Genomic DNA, 21,103 nt, shown 5'->3' with positions numbered 1-21,103 from the left:
TCGCCTGTCGGTTCCAATCGACGTCGTATGGTGCCCAACCTTCACTGGATGTTCCGACCCTTAACCATGACATCATCCAGTTGATGGGTCAGCAGTGGTGACTAATCCACTACTCGATGGATCCCGACTTCCAGCACAGATCGTCTCGGCGGTGCCATATCAAGCAGGATGACTTTTCTGCCGCGTCTCCCAGTCTCCTTGCTGCTGTCTTGCTTGCTCCTTCTGATACACCTTATCGTATGAGCAGCTCCATACTGATTGCACTGGGAAACATCTGCAGCTGACCTCTATTGGAAACAGACAGACACTCCAGCCTCTTTCCCTGCAGTCTGCCATGAGGTCTGCATACTTAAGACTCTTCCTCTCATGTTCCTCCTCACAATTTTCTTCCCATAGCACAGTCAGGTCTATTGCGACCAACGTCTTCGACTGCTGGGACACTAAAACTGTGTCTGGTCTTAGGGTGGTTTTCAAGATGTTAGGGAAAACTAGCATCCTGTCTAGATCGACTCTGAGCTCCTAGTCGTGCCCTCTATCCAACACTGATGTCCGCCTTGCTGCTGTTGTGTCAGCAATTGCTTCACTCTGTCTCACAAGCTGTATCCGTCTATGTTTTTTGTCTGCTGTTCGTTTCCTTCTTCTCTCCACCTCCAGCGCATCAGCCAACTCCCGCAGAGTGTCAGGTCGCCATCTATATCTTCCCTTGGTCATCGTTACTTGCATCCTGATAGAATATGCGCCATTGTCCCTTTCTTTTCACAGCTAAGGACTTCGCTTAGCCCGCAAGTTTACAGGAGATGGGAGTGTGTCATACACTGACCTCAGCCGGAACGAGATTCTAAACTGGTCCTTCCTCCACAGTTCTATCCAGGTTAATCCCCGCTTCAGAACGTCCCACTTCATTTAGTCCCCCTATTTTCCAAGTTCTGTTGATTTTGCTTTCCGTTGATCTTAGTAAGTGCACCGTAATTCAGTCTGAACCAGGGTGCGCCTCTCTGATACTGATGCTTTTAACCACGGCTGGAAGTGTGACATTCCTACACCCTGTCGCCCTGTGCTTGTGTTTCCAATGATTTCTCGTAAATATGGCATACTCTCTTCTTGATCCACTGATGTTTTTGCTGTCCACTTTCTTCCTATCCTTATTTGGACCCCTGCTTCTGCGACCCTGTTACATGTATCAGCTGAGTCACGTAACGTCATTACCAAGCGGCATTTTACTACCTTGAATTCTTCCACCACAAAGGAAACTGGTATGCGTAACTGGGGTGAGTTAATGCAGAGTCCAATCGATGAAAATGATGGAGGAACTCCTAGCCACCTCCTCAGATACCCACTAATTTTCCTTTCCATGGCTTCGACTGCAGTATTTGCAATTTCGTAAATGAGGAGCAGCCACTGGTAGGATCCCATGCTGGTACATGTAGATCCATGCCTTATACCGGGTTCTTTTAGCAGGGTGCTAATTTTTTATTATTTTGGCGTTTTGATGGCAGCCCGCTAAATTTTAATCGCTAAAATAGTCAGTTAACAGTTAACTTAGTCTTCTTAGTGTTCATCAGCAAAGAGATGAATCCCTGTGTCCGCTAAAATAAATTACGCCAAAATTATTGGCATACCTTTCAGCAGGCAAAACACCAAATTTTACACCCGCCAAGAAAACCCGCTATACGGTATTTTCGTGGTACTTTGCTTCCATCGATCCTTTTTAACCAAGCAAGGAGCTTCTTTTTTGTGTCCTCGATGATATCCTTGTCTGTGAGAGATTCATTGAACCACTTCTCCAAGCACTTTTTTTGGAAACCCGATTAAAATCGGGTTTCCTAAGTATTTTTACATCTTGACTTGCCTGTTGATACACCCCTTCCTCAAAACGAGACATCTGGATTTCTTTGCCTTGAACTTCATGCATGTCCACGAAACACTTTATTTAAATGCGATAGGACCAATCTCACCTATATATGGGTCGTTGTTGTCACAGTGAGATCATCTATAAAGCCTCTGATTAGTGGCTGATAAATCCCCGAGTCCATCCTTGGTTTCTTTCTCTGAAGTCTTGATCACCGTACCCATACCCATTACGAACAGGATATGAGAGATTGTACATCCTGTGACTATCCCTTTCTCTACTCTTATGGTGTAGTCATCGACAGTGAACCGGCTAATTCTTCGCTCCCGCCTTTTCAGGGTCTGCTCTTTACTCTCATTTCTTGCCTTTCCTTCCACCGTCCCAAACCGCTTTTCCTCAATATTATGCACCATGTTGGTAAGTACCTTTATCTTCCTCTCTGCATTCCCCTGCATTGTTGACTCAAGGATCATGCTGGCATCTTAGTCGTAGCTAAATTTCGGTGTCCCCTCACAGGGACTTACAAAAGGAAACTGCCCCTATGTACAGTATTCAGACTATTCCTGGCAGTCACTTGTCTCTCAAGTGTCACCAGTCGTCACCAGTCTTCCCCAGTCTCCATCCAGTCTTTCCTGGCAGTCATGGTTTTCTGCTAACTGTCAGCTTGGCACTCTTAAGCATGTCTGTCGCTATCTGTAACTTCCACCCCTGGTGCTCGCCTGTCGGCTCCGATTGTGGTCAGATGGTGTCCAACCTTCATTGGATGTTTCAGCCCTTAACCATGACATGCTCCAGTTGGTGGGTCAGCAGTGATGGCCAATCCACTACTCGATGGATCCCGACTTCCAGCACAGAACATCTTGGAGGTGCCATATCCAGCAGGATTACTTTCCTGCTGCTTCTCCCAGTCTGTTTGCTGCTGTCTTGCTTACTCTTCCTGATACACCTTATTGTGTCAGCAGCTTCCACACTGATTGCAGTGGGAAACCTCTGAAGTCGACCTCTATTGGAAACAGACAGACACTCCAGCCTCTATCCCTGCAGTCTGCCATGAGGTCTGCATACTTCAGGCTCTTCCTCTCATGTGTCTCCTCACAATTTTCTTCTCATGGCACAGTCAGGTCTATTGCGACCAAAGTCTTTGACTGTTGGAACACTAAAACTGTGTCTGGTCTTAGGTTGGTTTCCACAATGTTAGGGAGAACTATTTTCTTGTCTAGATTGACTCTGAGCTCCCAGTTGTGTCCTTTATTAATCTATATTGTATAACCTGGATTGGCTACGTCACAATGCCTTACGTCAAAAACGTATCAATCCGCTTGATTTATGTTTAAAATATGAACAATTTGAAGGTGTTTCTAAGGGAGAAATAGTCCTGTTTTCTATACATAATGATTGAAAATTAAATAAAGAATGTATCATATAGCAACCCAAGTTATACTGGTATAATCTGGGTGAACAGTTTACATTTTTTTGAACTGCCTCATAGTTTATAAAGGGTAAAGTGCCCCAACCCAGGTTATACAGTATAACTTGTGTTGCTATTTCATTCATTCCTTAAGTAAACAACACAGAGACTTGTCATGTAGACATATTTCATGAAGCGCGAGAACTCATTCCTAAAATATTTTTTTGAACTGCCTCATAGTTTATAAAGGGTAAAGTGCCCCAACCCAGGTTATACAGTATAACTTGTGTTGCTATTTCATTCATTCCTTAAGTAAACAACACAGAGACTTGTCATGTAGACATATTTCATGAAGCGCGAGAACTCATTCCTAAAATATTTTTAAATTAAAGATTGCATTACTTTTGATGGTTTTAGCCCAACCACTGATGCCCTTGGGAGGGGTGTCTGCAGAGGTTATGAATTTTATAAAACTATCTGCTTCCCTTGGGTGCTATATGCCAGAACCTGTTGAAATTTGTTCAGTGGTTCTAAAGAAGAAAATGTTCAATAGTTTACAAGTGATGGACAACAATAGACAATCAAAGTACTGAAAGTACTGAAAAGCGGTTAGCATGCTTTCATCTAATATGTACCGAAAAAGTGCATAAAATGATGATATTTAAGTATGCATATCTTTGTCCAATGTCATCAGAGAAGAAAAACCCAGACATTCTGTTTTTGTAATACTTTACTCAATAGTAAAACCAATAACATTCCAAAGTGATGTCACAGATGGATGCAATCTAATTAAAATTAGATGTTCCGAATCCGCTACTGCTTCTCAAACATCTAACAACATCCTATTTGGGGTCATATAAGAGTGAATCTTCGATTAGGCAAAGAAAATGGTTCCTCCGAAATCCTGGCTAATAGTTCAGATGGGTTTCTTGTTTTCACCACCCAACCAAAACACCCGAGGAGTTTTGTAGTAAAAAGATATACATTGCAAAATTTGTGTTATGTATGACGTGTGGGGTATCTTGTATAGTTTGTGCTCTTTCGTTTGCATTATTCACGTTTAGATGCCAGACTGCAGAAGATACATGAAATTTATTCCAAAATTACTTTAATTCAACGAAAGACAGTATCAATAATGATGATATGTAGCCGTGGAATTAATTTACCGAGGCTTGAATCTACATGGCCAAAGTGTTTGTGTTTACTTGTACATGTATTCATAATTGAAAGGTCGCTCTGATGTGACCCCGAATGGGATGTTAGATGTTTCAGAAGCGGTAGCGGATTTGGAACATTTAAATAAATCTTAATAAGATTGAAATGCATGTTTCAAAATTTAAACAGGAGATTTCTTCAGTTTGAAAGACAGGAAGTGCATTTTTAAAAATTCTCTCTTGATGGCATCCAATTGTTCTCTGGATAAAAAAAAATTATGTTGATGTTGAAAATTTCATCGTATTTTATTCTCTATTGAATCTGAAATTAGGTAATTGTAAAGGCTACTATAACAAAAAAATGACAAGTTAAATTCTTTAGATTAATGGATTTGGAGTAGTGTAGATCTACACCTGGCTAGTCAGAGAAAAAAGGATGGCTGAGGAGAGACTTTGTAAATGAATTGATATCAGAGAGATTCAGTTGTGTAAGCTCATCGCGGCAATATAATTAACCTGTCAACGAGGGATGCTTACTTTTTCTAGGCAACGGATCCCACCTCTTGAGCTTTCAGGAGTCAGCTTTTCTTCTAAAATCGATCATTGATCATTCTGTATTTTGATACAGATACTGAATACTTCCTTTAGTAATATTGTAAACTACTACTTCTACGGGAAGACTGGCGAGTAAACAAGATTATCAAGCTTTATGAAATATATTTTATTGACTTTTCAAACAAGTAAATGTTCGAATAAAGTAAATGGTATATGAGAATCATTTGAAAGAAGTCTTGCACAATATAAGGCACAATATATAGATAAGGACATATAAGGTGTTTTTATCATATACTCTTCATGCAATATTGTTCTCAATATTTTAATTTTATTCTTCTCAAACGTTTAAAACAATAATCGACAAATTGGACAAATTCAAATTTTAAAAGTATTTTCACAGCTAATAATACGTTCCCTAGGAATTGATCAAATTTTCAAAACTTATAAATAAGCATTAAGTATATATTTTAAATTTTTGCTAATTGCCAAAATTTTTCATACCTCATTCTTCTGTGAAAATAATATCGGTTTGATTTTTAGAAGAGGATCACAATGCTGATTAAAATTAATATATATTTCTCCATTTTTTTTTCAAAATTGATTTTACTACTTTAAGTGCTCCATTATTTTTTACAAAACTAATAGTAAGTAATCCCTTATGATCGATTGTTATAAATTATCAAAGACGGAGTAGAGAATTTATCCCTGGGAGCAGAGCTTTTATAATCTGTTTATTAAACAGAGAAGAAAAGAGAAGAAAAACAAACGTTTCTAGTGGAGGTAACCCTATTGTTTCCATAAAACGTTACAAAAAGTGTAAAACTTACAGATGCGTTCGGTGTTTTTATAAAAGCGCTTTTCAGGAATTAACTTAATAAATGGTGTTTCTTAATACTTTGGCAAGGAAAATCAAACTCGATCGAGAGATTTGCTGATGTTTTTGCAGTCTGTAATAACCTCCAACCTGCTGTATAATAAACTTTCAAAAATAAACTAACAGTTGCCAGAAATCGCGATCGCGCGATACACATGTAATTAGGACCAAATTCTCAGTTCTTAAAAGTAAGTGTTGTAAGTATTGTCAATGCTTTGGTAAATATACTAATAAGAATTCGATATAATCGTTATAATAGCCACTCTTCATACACAGCATAATACTTCGTTAGTACGAAGTGATATAGTAGGGGCTGGCTTTAGTCAGACTTCACAGCATATTGTCAATCTCCAACCAGGGGGCGTATTACGCCGACAGTATACAAATCATTTGCTGAAGTTACCGTTGTCGATAGGTAGGTCCTTGTGGAAGTTTCCGGTTTTGGTTGCAGAAGGATAAGGTTTCGAGCGATAAAGCGAAGCCGATAGGTAGCGCCTTATGGAGGTTTCCGGTTGCCGACACATGCCATATAGCGGCTAGCGAAGCTAACCGCTTAAAAACTGGTAGCAATATGTCTACTGAGTGACTCAGGTGACCCTAAAAATGGACCTCAAACAAATACACACCTCACACTTCATAGAATTAAAAAGTTTGAATTTAAGGCATAAATTTATTCTTTTTCTCAATAGAAATACATAAAATATAATATATATCTTAATGAAATTACAGAGAAAGGTCAAAAAATTGTCAGATGCTGCCAGCTCATTCTGAAATGTTATTCTTGATGTTGTAATTTATAATTTTTAATCAAAATATGTAAAAATGCAATTAATTTAACAAACAGTCAATCTTGATTGAACCAAGAGAAACTTTTTCCAGATATCAGAGAATTTAAGGTACAGAGGATAATTAAAATACAAAAAGAAAATGCATCTGGGACTTCCATGTTGCTTACACATATCAATGGAATTTGAGATTTCAATATCTGTGATACTCTACCAAAGTTCAATATAAATACATTTACTTCATATGGTAAGTACATCACCAATGCGTGTATATATGCTTGTAAAGATGGATTCAGAAAGGACTTTACCTTGCCATAAACAGCCTAACATAAAAACAATACAAATATTATTTTCATACACAAAAAAATTATCTAAAATTGACATTTATCACATTGATTTATTATTTTGATTTTAAAAATAAAGCTGATTGAAAATTGCACATCTGAGGACTTATAAGTAAATAAAATACTGAGAGAAAAAAAGGGAATGATTGTAAACAAAGATATTAAAGCACTTGTCTATCACACAAAGTTCGATCAGGACATTTTTGATTTAGTTCATTTTCCTAGACCACACAGTGCAGTGTGCTACGGTCCACTGATTTTTCCTGGCAGTTTCACGGATGAAGAAAGGCATGTCACATGACTCCACCAAATTAAAATTTGGTCCCAGTTCTTTTTTAAGGGTAGAGAATCCTGTCACTACCTGCCCATTCTTTTTGTACCCTCCCATCCAATTTTCCTGCAAAATATTGATTGTTTTATTAATTTAATGCACAGTTATCAAATACGACTAGAAAAGAAATCTTTAATATACTATCTACTATACAAACAATTCAGTACATATCAACTGCTTTAAGGAATTCAATGTAAAATGATCATGACCATTTTTTATACCTTTTTCATAAATAATCTAATTTTAAAATCATGATAACATTTTGAATGTGTCATCAGATAAAAATATTTGCAAAATTTTGTTAATTTAATTAACTGCATTTTTAACTTTACATTGAAGTCATGATTTCATAATTGACCTGGGTTTTAAAGCTCAATACCTCTATGTTCAATTACTAGATCTTGTCTTTATAAAAATACATCTGGAAAAATTCATCAACATATTAAGGATTTTTTAAACAACAAAGCTTCGAATTTGACACATCACTTACTTTATCTGTGAATTCTTCAAGCCACGTGTAAGGAGAGGTAATGACAAGTATTCCCCCTGGTGCCACCAGTTCTGTTAGACGTCGCAAGAAGTCAAAGGGCGAGTGTAAACGACAAATCAGATTGGCAGCCAGAACACACCCAAATGACCCCAGGTCGTGTCGAAGGTCACAAGCATCTCCTTGCTCAAAGGTACATCTTGCTTTTTCCTTCCAAAAAGTGAAAAAGAATTTTTGGTAAATTTCTAGGTTAGATAAATAATGTCAGTTTAATAAAAGTTTGAGTCACAAATCCATGATTTTATAAGTGATGATGACAAAAACTTTGCAGGGACTTGCCATTTTCTAATAATCAAATTGTTTAAGATAAATATTACATTTAAAGAAATGAGTCTGTTTTCTGCTGCACCATGTTTTCATGTACAACAGCATAAAATGAGACTCTATAAATGTAAGTACCCCATACTGAGGTCAATCTTATGTAAATGTACTTTGCAAATGAATCATCTGTGAAACATGCATTCTTAATCTCATTCAATGTAAAATATCTCCATTTTAACTATGACAAGGAAGTAGAATTAAGTTGCATGAACAGAACATTGAAAGTTAATGAAATGACAATACATGTATATTCTTACAATGTCCTGTGGCACTCTGGCTACAAGAGGAGTGACTAGATCCCCTTCATCTTGTATAAAGTACACTTTCTCTCCCAGGTCCCTCATGTGCTCACAAGCATCTACAAACGACTGACTGTAGTCAATCCCTATCACCTCTTGGAATTCATGTGCCAGCTCAAATGAAGATCGGCCGACTGCACATCCAATGTCCAGAGCTCGCCTTAGAGTCTTACTCTGTATTATACATTAATATGCATATGATAAGTGAAAGGATTTCCTTTGGTGAGTTTCAAAAAACTAGTTTTAAAGGTACTTGGACACAGATTTGAAGTTAATATTTTCTGTATAATATCACGAATTATATATTTTAATAGCATTTCACACAAAAATTAATTAAAAATCTTACTTCATTCAAAAGTTATTTAAACTTTAAATTTTTTGGTGGGTTTGATTGACTCATCCTTGCACTTTCACAGATTTTAACTTTATTCTTAATCCTTAGGAAAAGTGACAATCTTGTTGTGTATGAATGAGAAATATTAAAACCTAAATTCAGAAAATTAATTTTATTCAGAGTAGAAATGTTAGAAAGCAAAACTCCTTTACAAATATCGTCATTCCGTTGTGTACAGAGTTTTCCAAATCGATCACACTCATGTTATGTACACAGTTTTTGTAAACAGGGCAAGAGCTCTGTTATTGTTTGGTGTTTACAATTCACCGGGTGCGTTCAATCGCCAAAGTCTATTCACCACAACTGCACGGACTGACAATAAATTGTGTGTTTGTTTTGCTTTTGAACATGTCTATTCTGAATTCTCTGGATTATAGTATTAATATTTTTCATTAATACACAACAAGATTGCCAATTTTCCTAAGGATTAAAAATAAAGTTAAATTTGTGAAAGTGCAAAGATGTGTCAATCAAACCCGCCAAAAAATTTAAAGTTTTAATAACTGTTAAATGAAATAAGATTTTTAATTAATTTTTGTGTGAAATGCTATTAAAATATATAAGTCGTAATATTATAAAGAAAATATGAACTTCAAATCTGTGTCCAAGTACAGTGGAGTCGCCAATTCCAGGTCGTCTCCTATTCCGGGTCACTCGTGTGTATTTTATGCCATATTGTTAAAATTTAAGCGCAAAAAACTTAATGAATACGCTGGTTATGAAGAACTGGTCTTTCTGTATGTAATTACTTACAAAATTTTGAATATCAACTTTAAGAGAGCATCCGACAATCGAAATTCTGAAACGCACTCATTAAAGACTTGGATGTTTCTGCTGCGGTGACAGGCTACTTTCGCTTTTGTTCGCTGTAGAAAGGCTGATATAAAAGTTCCAGATAAATAATAAGAGCTCCAAAGTATTGCAAATGCATTAAGTTTTAACTCAGAAATCAATCATAATGATCGCTTCTCAAATAAAATTATAATGATTATTAAATCAAATAGGAGTAGTTTCTCCATTTGTGGGTCATGCAATCTCGTGGCATGAACACGTCAAAATTCTATGTACAAAACCAATCGACAACCATGTATTAACCTTGATTATCAAAAGTATTCTAACTGGAAAATATTTTTCTAAAAGTTAAAATCGAGTTAACCCTTCTAATGCACTTTTTAAATAAATAAATTTATAATTGTATTATTTTTAATCCTAATACATTTTTTTTTAATTCTGCATACTGCAATTTGTTTTGTTGTAATTGTTTAAAAAAAATTCAACATATTTCTGTGGTTGTTTTACTTTTTTTCCAAGCTGCATTAATTGTTTTATGTTTCCACATCATAAAAATCGTGTTCCGAAACGTTCCGTGAATATTACACGACCGTGAAGTCACATGACCCGGAAATGGCGAAAATGATTCGTAACTGGGGAAGCTAGGCCTTGCTGAAATACCCCTGTAAATATTGTTCCCTTGTAGCTACTTTGAAAACAAAAAGGTGTTTGAATGACTCACTATTTGTTCTTTCAATACATATATTGCATAAAATATGAATTGAACAGATTTGCAAAATATCAACGAAACACCCTGACCACAGGCACCTGAAGTATGGATAATACACCCCCCCCTTTTTTTTTCAATGAAAAAAAAATGTAAGAGTGTATAATACCTCGAAAATATAAAATTTCCCCTTCAAACACATCTATATGTCAATATTTGCAAGCAGATTGTACTTTTTCTCACGTTTAAAGAATGGCCCTATTCGGTATAATAAAAATACACAAGGTAAGAAACAAAAGTTGTAAACAAATGGGGGACCCCTGCTTCGAGACAGATTACCAAGGTAATAATTAGTGTTACCTATCATAATTTTGAAAGCACTCTGTCTGGAAGATGTTTTTCTACAAAACTATTTAACCTAAACCCCGCCATTGATGGTTAATATGCCGTAATCGGACGATTCATTAATCGGATACATAAAATTTTCTCCATTGGCAGCGTTGGAGGAGGTTTTGGGGCTGCTTTTCTGTTTCGCCTTATCTGATTGGTTAGATATTTAAACTGTATCACAATTAACCAATCAGATAAGGCGAAACAGAAAAGCAACTCCAAAACCTCCTCCAAAGCTGTCAATGGAGAAAATCCATGTATCCGATTAATAAATCGTTTGATTACGGCATATAAACGCTAAAAGCGGGGTTTAGATTTAAGACACTAGTAAAAGAACATCTCCCAGACAGAGTGCTTGCAAAATTATGATAGGTAACATTGTTATTACCTTGGAAATCTGTCTCGAAGTGGGGAACCCCCGTTTGTTTACAACTTTTGTTTCTTACCTTGTGTATTTTTATTATACCGAAAAGGGTCATTCTTTAAACGTGAGAAAAAAGAAAATCTGGTTGCATATAACGACATATAGATGTGTTTGAAGGGGAAATTTTATATTTTCGAGGTATTATACACTCTTACATTTTTTTTCATAAAAAAAAGGGGGGTATTATCCATACTTCAGGTGCCTGTGCCTGACGTGACCCGTAATTGGCGACTTCACTGTACCTTTAAAACACATATAGACAATTTGCTTATAGTAAATTCATGATGTTCGTTTATAAACTTAAAATGTAACATATTTCATCTACAATGAATCAAACATGTTAATCCCTGGTATAAAGTTTTTAATTCAATGCACTGGTCCGTGTCATTGTAAAAAAAAATACAAATACGGTCAAGCTCTAACATGTCAACGCAAATAAATAAATTACAATGTGAAAATGGTGAATTGATATGTACAGAAAATTAGTAAGCCTTATCCGTATACCTTGCCAAATCCTTTGCAATGTTTTAAACACATGTCGGCACATCTTTTAGGAAAGTCAAGGGCTCCTTTTGGTCCAAAGTCATATTTCAGAACTTCTTCCTTGGCTCCGTAGTGGAAAACGAGGTATTCATTCAGTAATTTCTGTGATTCATAAACAGAACCTTTGAGTCTTCTTCTTCTTTCACTTAGCCATTTATACGTCGAGAAAACTGCAACACTTGTAGTGCATGCTAAAGCACCAATTGCAATATATTTGTGGTCAATTCCCGACACAAACGGCATGCTTGCTGCTTTCGCTTTCAAGAATGATAAAAGGTAGAAGTCAAAGATTTTCCGAATGATCTCCGGTTACTACTGAATTCGATCCCCATGCTATTGCGATCATCAAGAATGAACGATTACAACAATTTATTTTTGTTCTTCTTGAATTCAGGTAAATTTATTCTCCCAAAAGTACTACAACTATGAATTTACTTAACAGTGGTATATTAACATGATTAACTGTGATGGATCAAAGTATAAGCTGATAATATAAATGTAGAGGGTCGTTAAGGGGGCGAATAACGCTGTTTGTTTGTATGTTGTTTTAAAACGTCCCTCTCGAGAACTTTTAGCTGAATACGGAGACTCAGGTGGAGAGGCTGCAAATTTTTTTCTTTGCTCGAAAATACTGAAATTAAATAAAATAACCTCTTCTGACAGAAAATAGATAATCTGATCCTCTGACTGTGACCCATTCGAACACCCACTCCATCCCCACTTTGTAGATTGGACGTTTTCTTTGGTTTTTTTAGGATTTTAATTTTTTTTATCTATTTATTTTGAGTTATCATTTTTATTTGCCTTTAAAACTGTTTTACAAGGAATGATCACGATAAATGAACAATTAATAAAATACCCTTGACCATCGTATAAATAATTATAATATAATAAAATGCAAAACAATTACCCCCCCCCCCTCCTTCCAGAACCAAATTGTCCTCGCCTAAGCTCTGTGTTTCGTAGTGGACGAATTCATAGCCACAATATCGGTAAATATTCATTTTTAACCAAAAACCCTTCACCATACTTTTAATAAGGGTTTTATAAATACGATGCTCGAAATTTAAACATTTTTATACAATTTTAGAATTTACAGGGAAACTTGTCTAACCGTATTAGGCGAGATTTCGGAATATACAACATTTGAATTAAACAGTTAAGTTCCACTGTATAACTAATTATGAAATCAGGGCACATCAGTTTTAAGAATTTCCCTTCCTCTTCATTAAAATAAAACTCACATACTATAGATATAAAAATCAAGTTCACGCGAAGAAAAACTGACCCACGGATATTAAGGACATACGCAAGGTACCTTACCTACTAATAATATTTTTTAAAGATATTCTTAATTTAAGATTAGTGGCATCAGATGTTCATAGACAAAAAATCAGTATGCATTACCAGGGGTTTTTGGAGGATATCAAATTCTGACAATTTTTGCATTATTCAAAGAAGAATATACAAAAATTACACAACATAATTTAAAGATTTTTTTCCATCAAAATTTGTTTTAGAAGAAGTGTACAAATCCATATATAGACATTACAAGAAACATATTGACGCAAGCGTCAAAAATCGGCCGCAAACCAATTAATTCTTTCTTACAATAAATTAGAAACTGAATTCTTCTATTTATCTGTTAATTAATATATATCCCTGTGACATTAAACATTTGAATGCGACATCCCAGGATTTTCTTCAGTACATAATACATGTACATTGCTACAAATAAAATGTATTTAAGCAACTTACTCATAGCCCTCTGTGTCCCCGCACTCAGTAAGTTTATAAACGAACTCTCGCGGAAGTTTGATGTTTAAGTAGTTTTAACACTTAACCATTAAAACTAACGTTTAAACTTATCTAACTAGAGATAGTTTAACATTAAATAAAACGTAACAAGTTTTCAACTATGCGGGGCTCCTCGCTCGCTCAGAGGATGTTGAAACCCCCAACTCCCTCTAGATCCGCCACTACATTTCTTCTCTATCTTGTTTTGGTGTGACATGTGGACGGAAAAGGTTTGGCATGTTGTAAAACGCGCTTTATCCTTGTCTGTTGGAGAAAAATCTCCTAATATTCTGTCTGATAATAAATTAAGATTAAGTCATATTTTTGAAAAATTTCCGTATTAAAAGTACAATGTATATTTATATTTACACGTTAATTTAAATTATATATACAACAAATCCTGTTGAAGTAGAGAAAGTAAAGTTTGTTTAGACATGTATATAACGCGGTCCTTGCTTTAGACTATGCTCAACATGTGTGCTTATTTCTCCGCACTTCAGTTACGTCGGAGTTTGTCAATCAGGATTGGATGAAACATTTAACCCATTATTCATAAAATTTTAATTTTATGATTATTATGCGTTTTTATTTTACATTTAGACACTCTTTCTTAATATTCTATTACATGAATGTTAAATATTTTTTATTCAAATTGTTCTAACTCCGCAGAAACGCACGGTGACTTAAAACTTTCATATCATATAACCGACCGCCTCCTGGCGGCCGGTAAAAAGTACTGCACACAAGTTCTTTATTAAGTGGAAGTCTTCAACTCCAGGGAAGAACCCAATAAAGTTCAAACTACGTTGTGTATGACCTTAAGAGATTAGAAACAGCAAGTGAAGTTGGTGGATTTCAGTCACAAAGGGAGGGGGGGGGGTACCTGTAAAGTGCGAAACGAAACAGAAACGAAACGAAACAGAAACGAAACGAAACGAAACGAAATCTGCCGAAACGAAACGAAATTTACCGAAACGAAACGAAACCTACCGAAACGAAACGAAATCAAAACGAAACCCAACGAAACGAAACAAAACTATAAAAATGTTTTTCAAATCAAGGTACATGTAAATAATTATATATGTGTAACTGCATGTGGACTTCTTCTACTTCAAATAAAGGACAAGATAGGGTAAGACCAGTATTTGGCCCCCGATTTTGGGAGTCTTTCAAAATGATCCAACAGTTTATCCATAAAAACTTGCTGTCACCCCTTCCACAAAATGAGTATTGGTTCTAAGATTTAGAATATACAGAGGTCACAGTGAGGTCAGGGAATAGGTCTATTTTCGAATTTTCTCATTTTTATGCAAATTTTCATCGATTTTACAACACATTTTGTTTCGGAAAACATAGAGCACAAGCTTGCCTATCTACCAAATTTATATATTTTATACACTATAATATCAGGTTATATGTAAAAATCTCAGACAGGCAAGCTTGTGCTCTATGTTTTCCGAAGAGAAAAGTATTTCAAATATTATGAAATTCCACCAGAATTGAGCAAATGTCCAACTTCTGCACCATCTTTGTTGGCATCCATGTAAGCTTTGAAGCTAAATTAGTGCTTGTTTTAAAGTAAGCATCATTTTAACTACTAAACTACAAACTACCACAATTTTATCATTGTTTTGATTTTTACATCAAAAAAGGGACCAGATTCGACTGTTACCCTATCTTGTCCTTTATATATAGTTCAAGCACTTGTTAATATAAAATTTAAATACCGATCAATTATGCTCCCTTATCTAATGATGTATTTATATGTATGAGCTGCTGCCAGCTGCAAATATGCGCGAGTATACTGTGCATGTATAATTTAAATATGTGCAGTATTTTCTAATTTTTATGTCTTATTTTTCATCCCTTCTTTATCTAGATACATCATATCTATCAAAATGATTATATGTGTTACATTGTAAATGTTCAAAACCAGAGACTTACGAGTATTTCATTCCGAGGTGTCGAGACTCGACTAAAAACGTTCAAAACGATTTAATTGACAAGAAAAAAGTCTCTCGAAGTGAACGATGTCAATTTAAGTATGAGCTTGAAGCGGGGGTGCCTAAAATTGAGTTAGGTACCTAGTGTTAAAAACAAGTAGGCTACTCCTTATACGAAACAATTGCCTGTGCTAACAAGTGCTTGAACTAAGTATACAAATTTCATATGAAGTAAAAATAGATCACATGCAGATACACATTATATATAACCTGATGTATACCGGTATACCTTGATTTGAAAAACATTCCGAATGTTTTTTTTTTTTCGTTTCGTTTCGGCAGGTTTCGTTTCGATTTCGTTTCGTTTTGATTTCGTTTCGGTAGGTTTCGTTTCGGTAGATTTCGTTTCGTTTCGGAAGATTTCGTTTCGTTTCAGTTCGTTTCGTTTCGTTTCGTTTCGTTTCTATTTCGTTTCGCACTTTACAGGTACCCGGGGGGGGGGGGGGGGGCTCAAATTAAAAAAAAAAGTCTTAGCAAAACTTATTAGTTATCAATTCTTTCTTCGTGTGTATTAAATATCCCTCAAACTGAAATCATAGATAAGCAGACAATTGCTGTTTTATATCAAGGGTTAAAAAGGGGGGAGTTTTCTGCTAACTGCAGTACCTGTTTTAAATTGTAATGTATTTAACATGTTTAAATTCTTGTCCATGTTTCAACCACATGTAACTCCATTGCAAAAATAATTATGAAGTTCGTACAAAACATTTTTCTTCTTTCTTTCCCTAGGGCTATTGACTAAAAATTGGAAGCCGAAATGACATTCAGGAACCTATGGAAAAGAAAATTTAGGAACCGTATGAAAACTGGTTCTCGACCTCAGTCGGAATACCTCCAAAATTACCATTCACCATTATAATTCTTAAATTAAACGAATATAACTTGTTAGATGAAGTTTGATTGTAATTCTATCAAATCAAATAGTTCTGAGGGATCAGATGAGATGACTTAGGTCACGTGATTCCATTCAACCAATCAGACTTCAGATACCATAGACAATTACATCTACTGAAAACCTAAATGCCCAAGGGTGGGTTTATTATTTACTAATGATAATATATTAAAATTGTGGCGGGCATCTGATCCCTCAGAACTATTTGATTTGATAGAATTACAATCAAACTTCATCTAACAAGTTATATTCGTTTAATTTAAGAATTCTATCAAATCAAAGTACTGAGGGATCATATGAGATTTCAGAGCTGATGTATTTGTCTATGCATAAATAAATAAAATAAGAGTAGAACTAAAGAACATTCCATTTATTTACATTTTTCAAATCGAATTTAATCAAGTAACACTTTTTAAAATACTTTCATTAAACTGTGCAGATGTCTGTATCGGTTTGTTATAAAACCTTCGAAAAGTACTAGCGTTCGACCAGCCAGCTTTCTCCATGATAATGTCTATTGGTACTCCTGCTTTATGAGCGGCACTAGTAGCAGCTGCCCGTGTTGAATGTGGGCAAAACTTAGATATGTCTATCCCCGACATTTCCATTGTATCACGTATCCATCTACTTATGGTATCTCTGCTAACACCCTTATGAGGTTTCATAGTACTGATAAACAATTTCTTATCTTGTCTTATAAATTTTGTTCTTTCTAAATAGTCACATAGTGTCCTCACAATACACAGTTCCTTTTCTACATACATTGGAAACTTAACATTATTTACATGCTTTCCTGGTTTGGAAGTTTTTAACAAAGAACTATATCTAATTTCTACATGATCATTTCCTACAACTACATCATCAACAGTTAACAAATGTAATGTTTGACCTCTTTGACCAGTCAATAAAGCTAATAACATGAGAGTTTTACATGACAGAAGTTTCAAAGACAATTCTGAAAGTGGAAATAATGTTTTCAAATAATTTATAACTATTGACACATCCCATGTGCAGGTATACTTTGGTAATGTTGGTCGTTTGACAAAAACACCTTTTAAATATCTTTTAATTAGAGTATGAGATCCAAAATTTTCTTTACCACACAGTGAAAGTAATGATGAGACAGCAGATCTTGCTGTATTGATTGCACTATATGACAATTTTTGGTCAAACAAAGTTTGTAAAAAACAAAGAAAATTATTTACAGTTGGATTAAATGAATCAATTTTCCATGAATCACAAAATTGCAACCATCGTTTGATATAACTCCAGTATTGTCTTTGAGAAGATTTCCTCCAGGAGTTGAAAATGACCACGGCAAGGTTTTCCGATATTCCTCTGTCCTGAAGAAGTTTCCGGACAACGGAAAACATCCCATCTTCAGCTTTGGAATCCTGTGTTGTCTGTTCGGATCTGTTGGCATTGTAAGGATGTTTTTGTTGTTCAGAAGGTAAGGTTGCAGATAAATCATTTTCAGAAGTGTTGGAAACCACGCTTGTGTGGGCCACAGTGGTGCTATTACTACTGCATTTGTTTTGTCCTGCTGAATTTTCTGCAATACTTTCCCCAGCATACTGAAAGGAGGAAAAATATAAAATTTGTCATTTTTCCAAGGAAAAGAAAATGCATCAACACCAATAGCTTCGGGGTCTGGGAGAAAAGACACATATCTATCAAGTTGATGATTTAATCTGGATGCAAACAAGTCAATTCCATTTTTTAAGTTAAATATTTGACATATACTGTCAAAAACAGTCTCGTTCAGTTTCCACTCTAAATCATCATTAATAGTGCGTGACAGTCTATCTGCTTCTACACTGTCAATGCCAGGAATATGAGAGGCGCTTATCCAAATGTTTCTTGCTATACACCAAAACCAGATATCCCTAGCTAACAAATTGAGTTCAGGAATTCTGCCCCCCATGTTGTTTATATAATGCATAGCCACCATGTTGTCCAATCTAACTTGTATATGTGTGTTTTCTGATGTGCTACAAAATGTCTTAATGCTCAGAAACACCGCTTTAAGTTCTAGATAGTTAATGTGATAAAGCTTTTCTTCATATGACCAATTTCCACCAGTCTTCTTGCCAGACTTGATTTCACAACCTCCCCATCCTTTTTGAGAACTATCTGTTTCTAAAATAATGTCTACAGTAGGAATTAGGATGGCCTTTGAACTTGTGCAAATATTATCACACCACCATGAAATGTCCTTAATAGATTCAACGGTCAAAAGAATCTTTTTGTCAAAATCTCCTCTATTTTGTCGTAACATATTATCTTTGAAAATTTCAAGATTTCTGTATCGTAGAGGTGCATGTTGGACAGCTGGTGAAGCCGCAACCATTTTCCCAATAAGCTGCGCCAACTCTCTTATCTGGATTTCATGTTTGATAATTAATTTAGACCCTAGATCCTTTATATCTTTTGCTTTGTCTTGCAATAAAGAAACGATCATTTTCTTAGAATTTATGAGAAATCCTAAAAATGCTATTTCTTGCACAGGCTCAACAACAGATTTGGTAGGATGAATAGTAAATCCTAAATTGTCAAGTAATGTTGATGTACTTCCTATATTTTGAGCACAATGTTCAAAACTATCACCTAACAATAAAATGTCATCTATATATGGTACACTTTCAAATCCTTGTTTTCTCAATGTACTAAAAACTGGTTTTAAAAGTTTTGTAAACACACGTGGGGCAGAAGATAATCCATTAGGTAAAGAAGTGTATTGAAAACACTGATTTCTCCATATGAATTTTAAGAATTTTCTGTCTGCGGAATATATTGGTACAGAATAGTAGGCATCTTTTAAGTCTACCGAGGCCAACCAACAATCTTGTTTTACTAGACACAAAGCACTTTTTATTGTTTCCATTTTGAAGTGGTGATATTCAACATCCTTGTTCAAATCTTGTAAATTTAGAATTAATCTAAAAGTTCCATCATGTTTTTTCCTAGTAAAAATGTTTGAAATGAAGTCATTTTCCATTCTTTCTGTCTTTTCAATCACTTTTTTGTCAAGGAGTTTTTGAATTTCTGTATCAATGACTATCATTTCTTCTGGAGAGAACCTTATTTGATGAGGAACCCTATCTTGCAAAGGAGACTGTATTAAGTCAAGTTGATATCCTAGTACAGTTTTAAGAATTTTCCTATCTGATGTTAACTCCTTCCATTTGTCAAAATAACAAATTTTTCCACCATAGAAATTTTCAGGTGTATTATGAAATTTTTCAAGAATGTTGCATTTTTCCTCACTATTAACTGTACTTACAGAATGGTCAAGATGAGCTATGTCTGTGATTGTTGGTTGAGTAGAATTGTCTACTTCTTCTGTTGGGTTTGAGGTGGTCTCCTGCCCCTGCCTTTCCCTAAAAAAGACCCATTGTTGTTTTGGTCATATTTGTAGGAATGGGAGTAGGTGCCATGTGTCTGGGGTTTTCCACTAAATCTGTAGCCAGATCCATAAGATTTCTGATGGCTTCCCTGATTTTTTCCTGCAGATGACCCTTGAAAACTGTATCCTTGGAGTTTTTTGCTCACTTTCTTCGAGGTATCAATTTTCTTGATTTTTTCGTCTACATTGTCCCCGAAGAGGAATTCTGTGACCTTGTTCGAATCATTGCACAGAGGTTTATAACTCTGTTTCAATTCTGGCCGGATTAAATATCTCCGTTTGTGAGATAAATCTGTAAAAGCTAATTGCAACAATTTTACTGTATCTTGTGCTAGTTCAAGGCATTCCTTCATATCTGTGACTTCCGATGTTTTTGATTTTCTTGCCGAAATCAATTTGTCTAACAGTCTGCAAGCGGGGCTCAAAGCTTTTAACACAATTGTTTGGGATTTTTGAATCTTAAAATCTATTGACTGCGCCTTTTTCTTTAACGATGGCCATATTTCTTCGTTGATACGGGGCACCGTCATGTTAGAGCAGTTTTCGGGTCTGTTGTGTTTTTCACACAAATTTTTTGCCTTGTCTTCAGATGGTCTTACTTGGAAATTTGTGTTGATAACTTTTGCTAACTCAGCACTTAGAGCTGGTCCTGTTTTGTCATCTTTTACCATAAACTCTTCTAATGATTCTAAGAAATCCTCTTCATCCTTGTCCTCGTCTTTATCCTTTTGCACTTTGGATATCAGGTCATCAAGAGTTTCTTCATCATCATTGTCCGACGTTAGTTCATCAGGCTCATTTGCGACCTGAAAACACAATTATCCATGTAAACTACATCATATTATCTAATATCTTGCAGTGTTAGATCTCTCAATAACAGAGTTTTTAATCTGATTTTATTATAATATTGTTTTGAATATTGCCATTCTATTTTAATTGTGAAATTTTTAAGCTGCACAACTACTGCTGAAATTATTGTTTTATGTCAGAATGGTAATACATGCCTTGCGTTTCTTAGAAACAGGCTGTTCAGTGGTATTAACCAATGGTCTTTGTCGCATGAGATGATTAAGTATACTTTGGTTTTGAAAAAACAGTTTTTTCCATTGCACATGATCATCATCGTCTTCGTCCATGGGCGCAGCCATATTTGTTTGGCGCAGGGCATTCTGGGTTATGACCATCCTCAGTGCCACAGAAGGGGCTTCATTCTGTAGAGTGATAATAATGGAGGCAGATGGTAGACTCTTGCTGGGTTTCCTCAAGTATCTACAACTGAAAAAGGGAAA

General features: G+C 35.4%; 2 protein-coding genes across 2 annotated transcripts; both read right to left on the bottom strand.

The window, feature by feature from the left end:
* Positions 1–6,490: 6,490 nt before the first annotated feature.
* On the bottom strand, positions 6,491–12,004 carry LOC134262952 (uncharacterized). Its single transcript, XM_062745274.1, has 4 exons — positions 11,678–12,004; positions 8,426–8,641; positions 7,791–7,997; positions 6,491–7,366 (listed from the first exon to the last, which is right to left on the bottom strand). Exons 1-4 carry the CDS (start codon positions 11,957–11,959, stop codon positions 7,178–7,180), a joined length of 894 nt encoding a protein of 297 aa, XP_062601258.1. The 5' UTR covers positions 11,960–12,004; the 3' UTR covers positions 6,491–7,177.
* A 4,802-nt stretch (positions 12,005–16,806) lies between these two features.
* On the bottom strand, positions 16,807–19,809 carry LOC134262915 (uncharacterized). The gene is made up of 2 exons (XM_062745238.1): positions 19,692–19,809; positions 16,807–17,982 (listed from the first exon to the last, which is right to left on the bottom strand). The coding sequence occupies exon 2, from the start codon at positions 17,779–17,781 to the stop codon at positions 16,807–16,809; it is 975 nt and encodes a 324-aa protein (XP_062601222.1). The 5' UTR covers positions 17,782–17,982; positions 19,692–19,809.
* Between the last annotated feature and the right edge of the window lie 1,294 nt (positions 19,810–21,103).

The sequence above is a fragment of the Saccostrea cucullata genome, unplaced genomic scaffold (assembly GCF_032062105.1).
Source record: "Saccostrea cucullata isolate Sc308-1 unplaced genomic scaffold, CSIRO_AGI_Scuc_v1 ctg733, whole genome shotgun sequence".
NCBI lineage: Eukaryota > Metazoa > Mollusca > Bivalvia > Ostreida > Ostreidae > Saccostrea > Saccostrea cuccullata.
The sequence above is the reverse complement of the archived record's forward strand: the minus strand, read 5'-3'. Positions and strand labels throughout refer to the sequence as shown.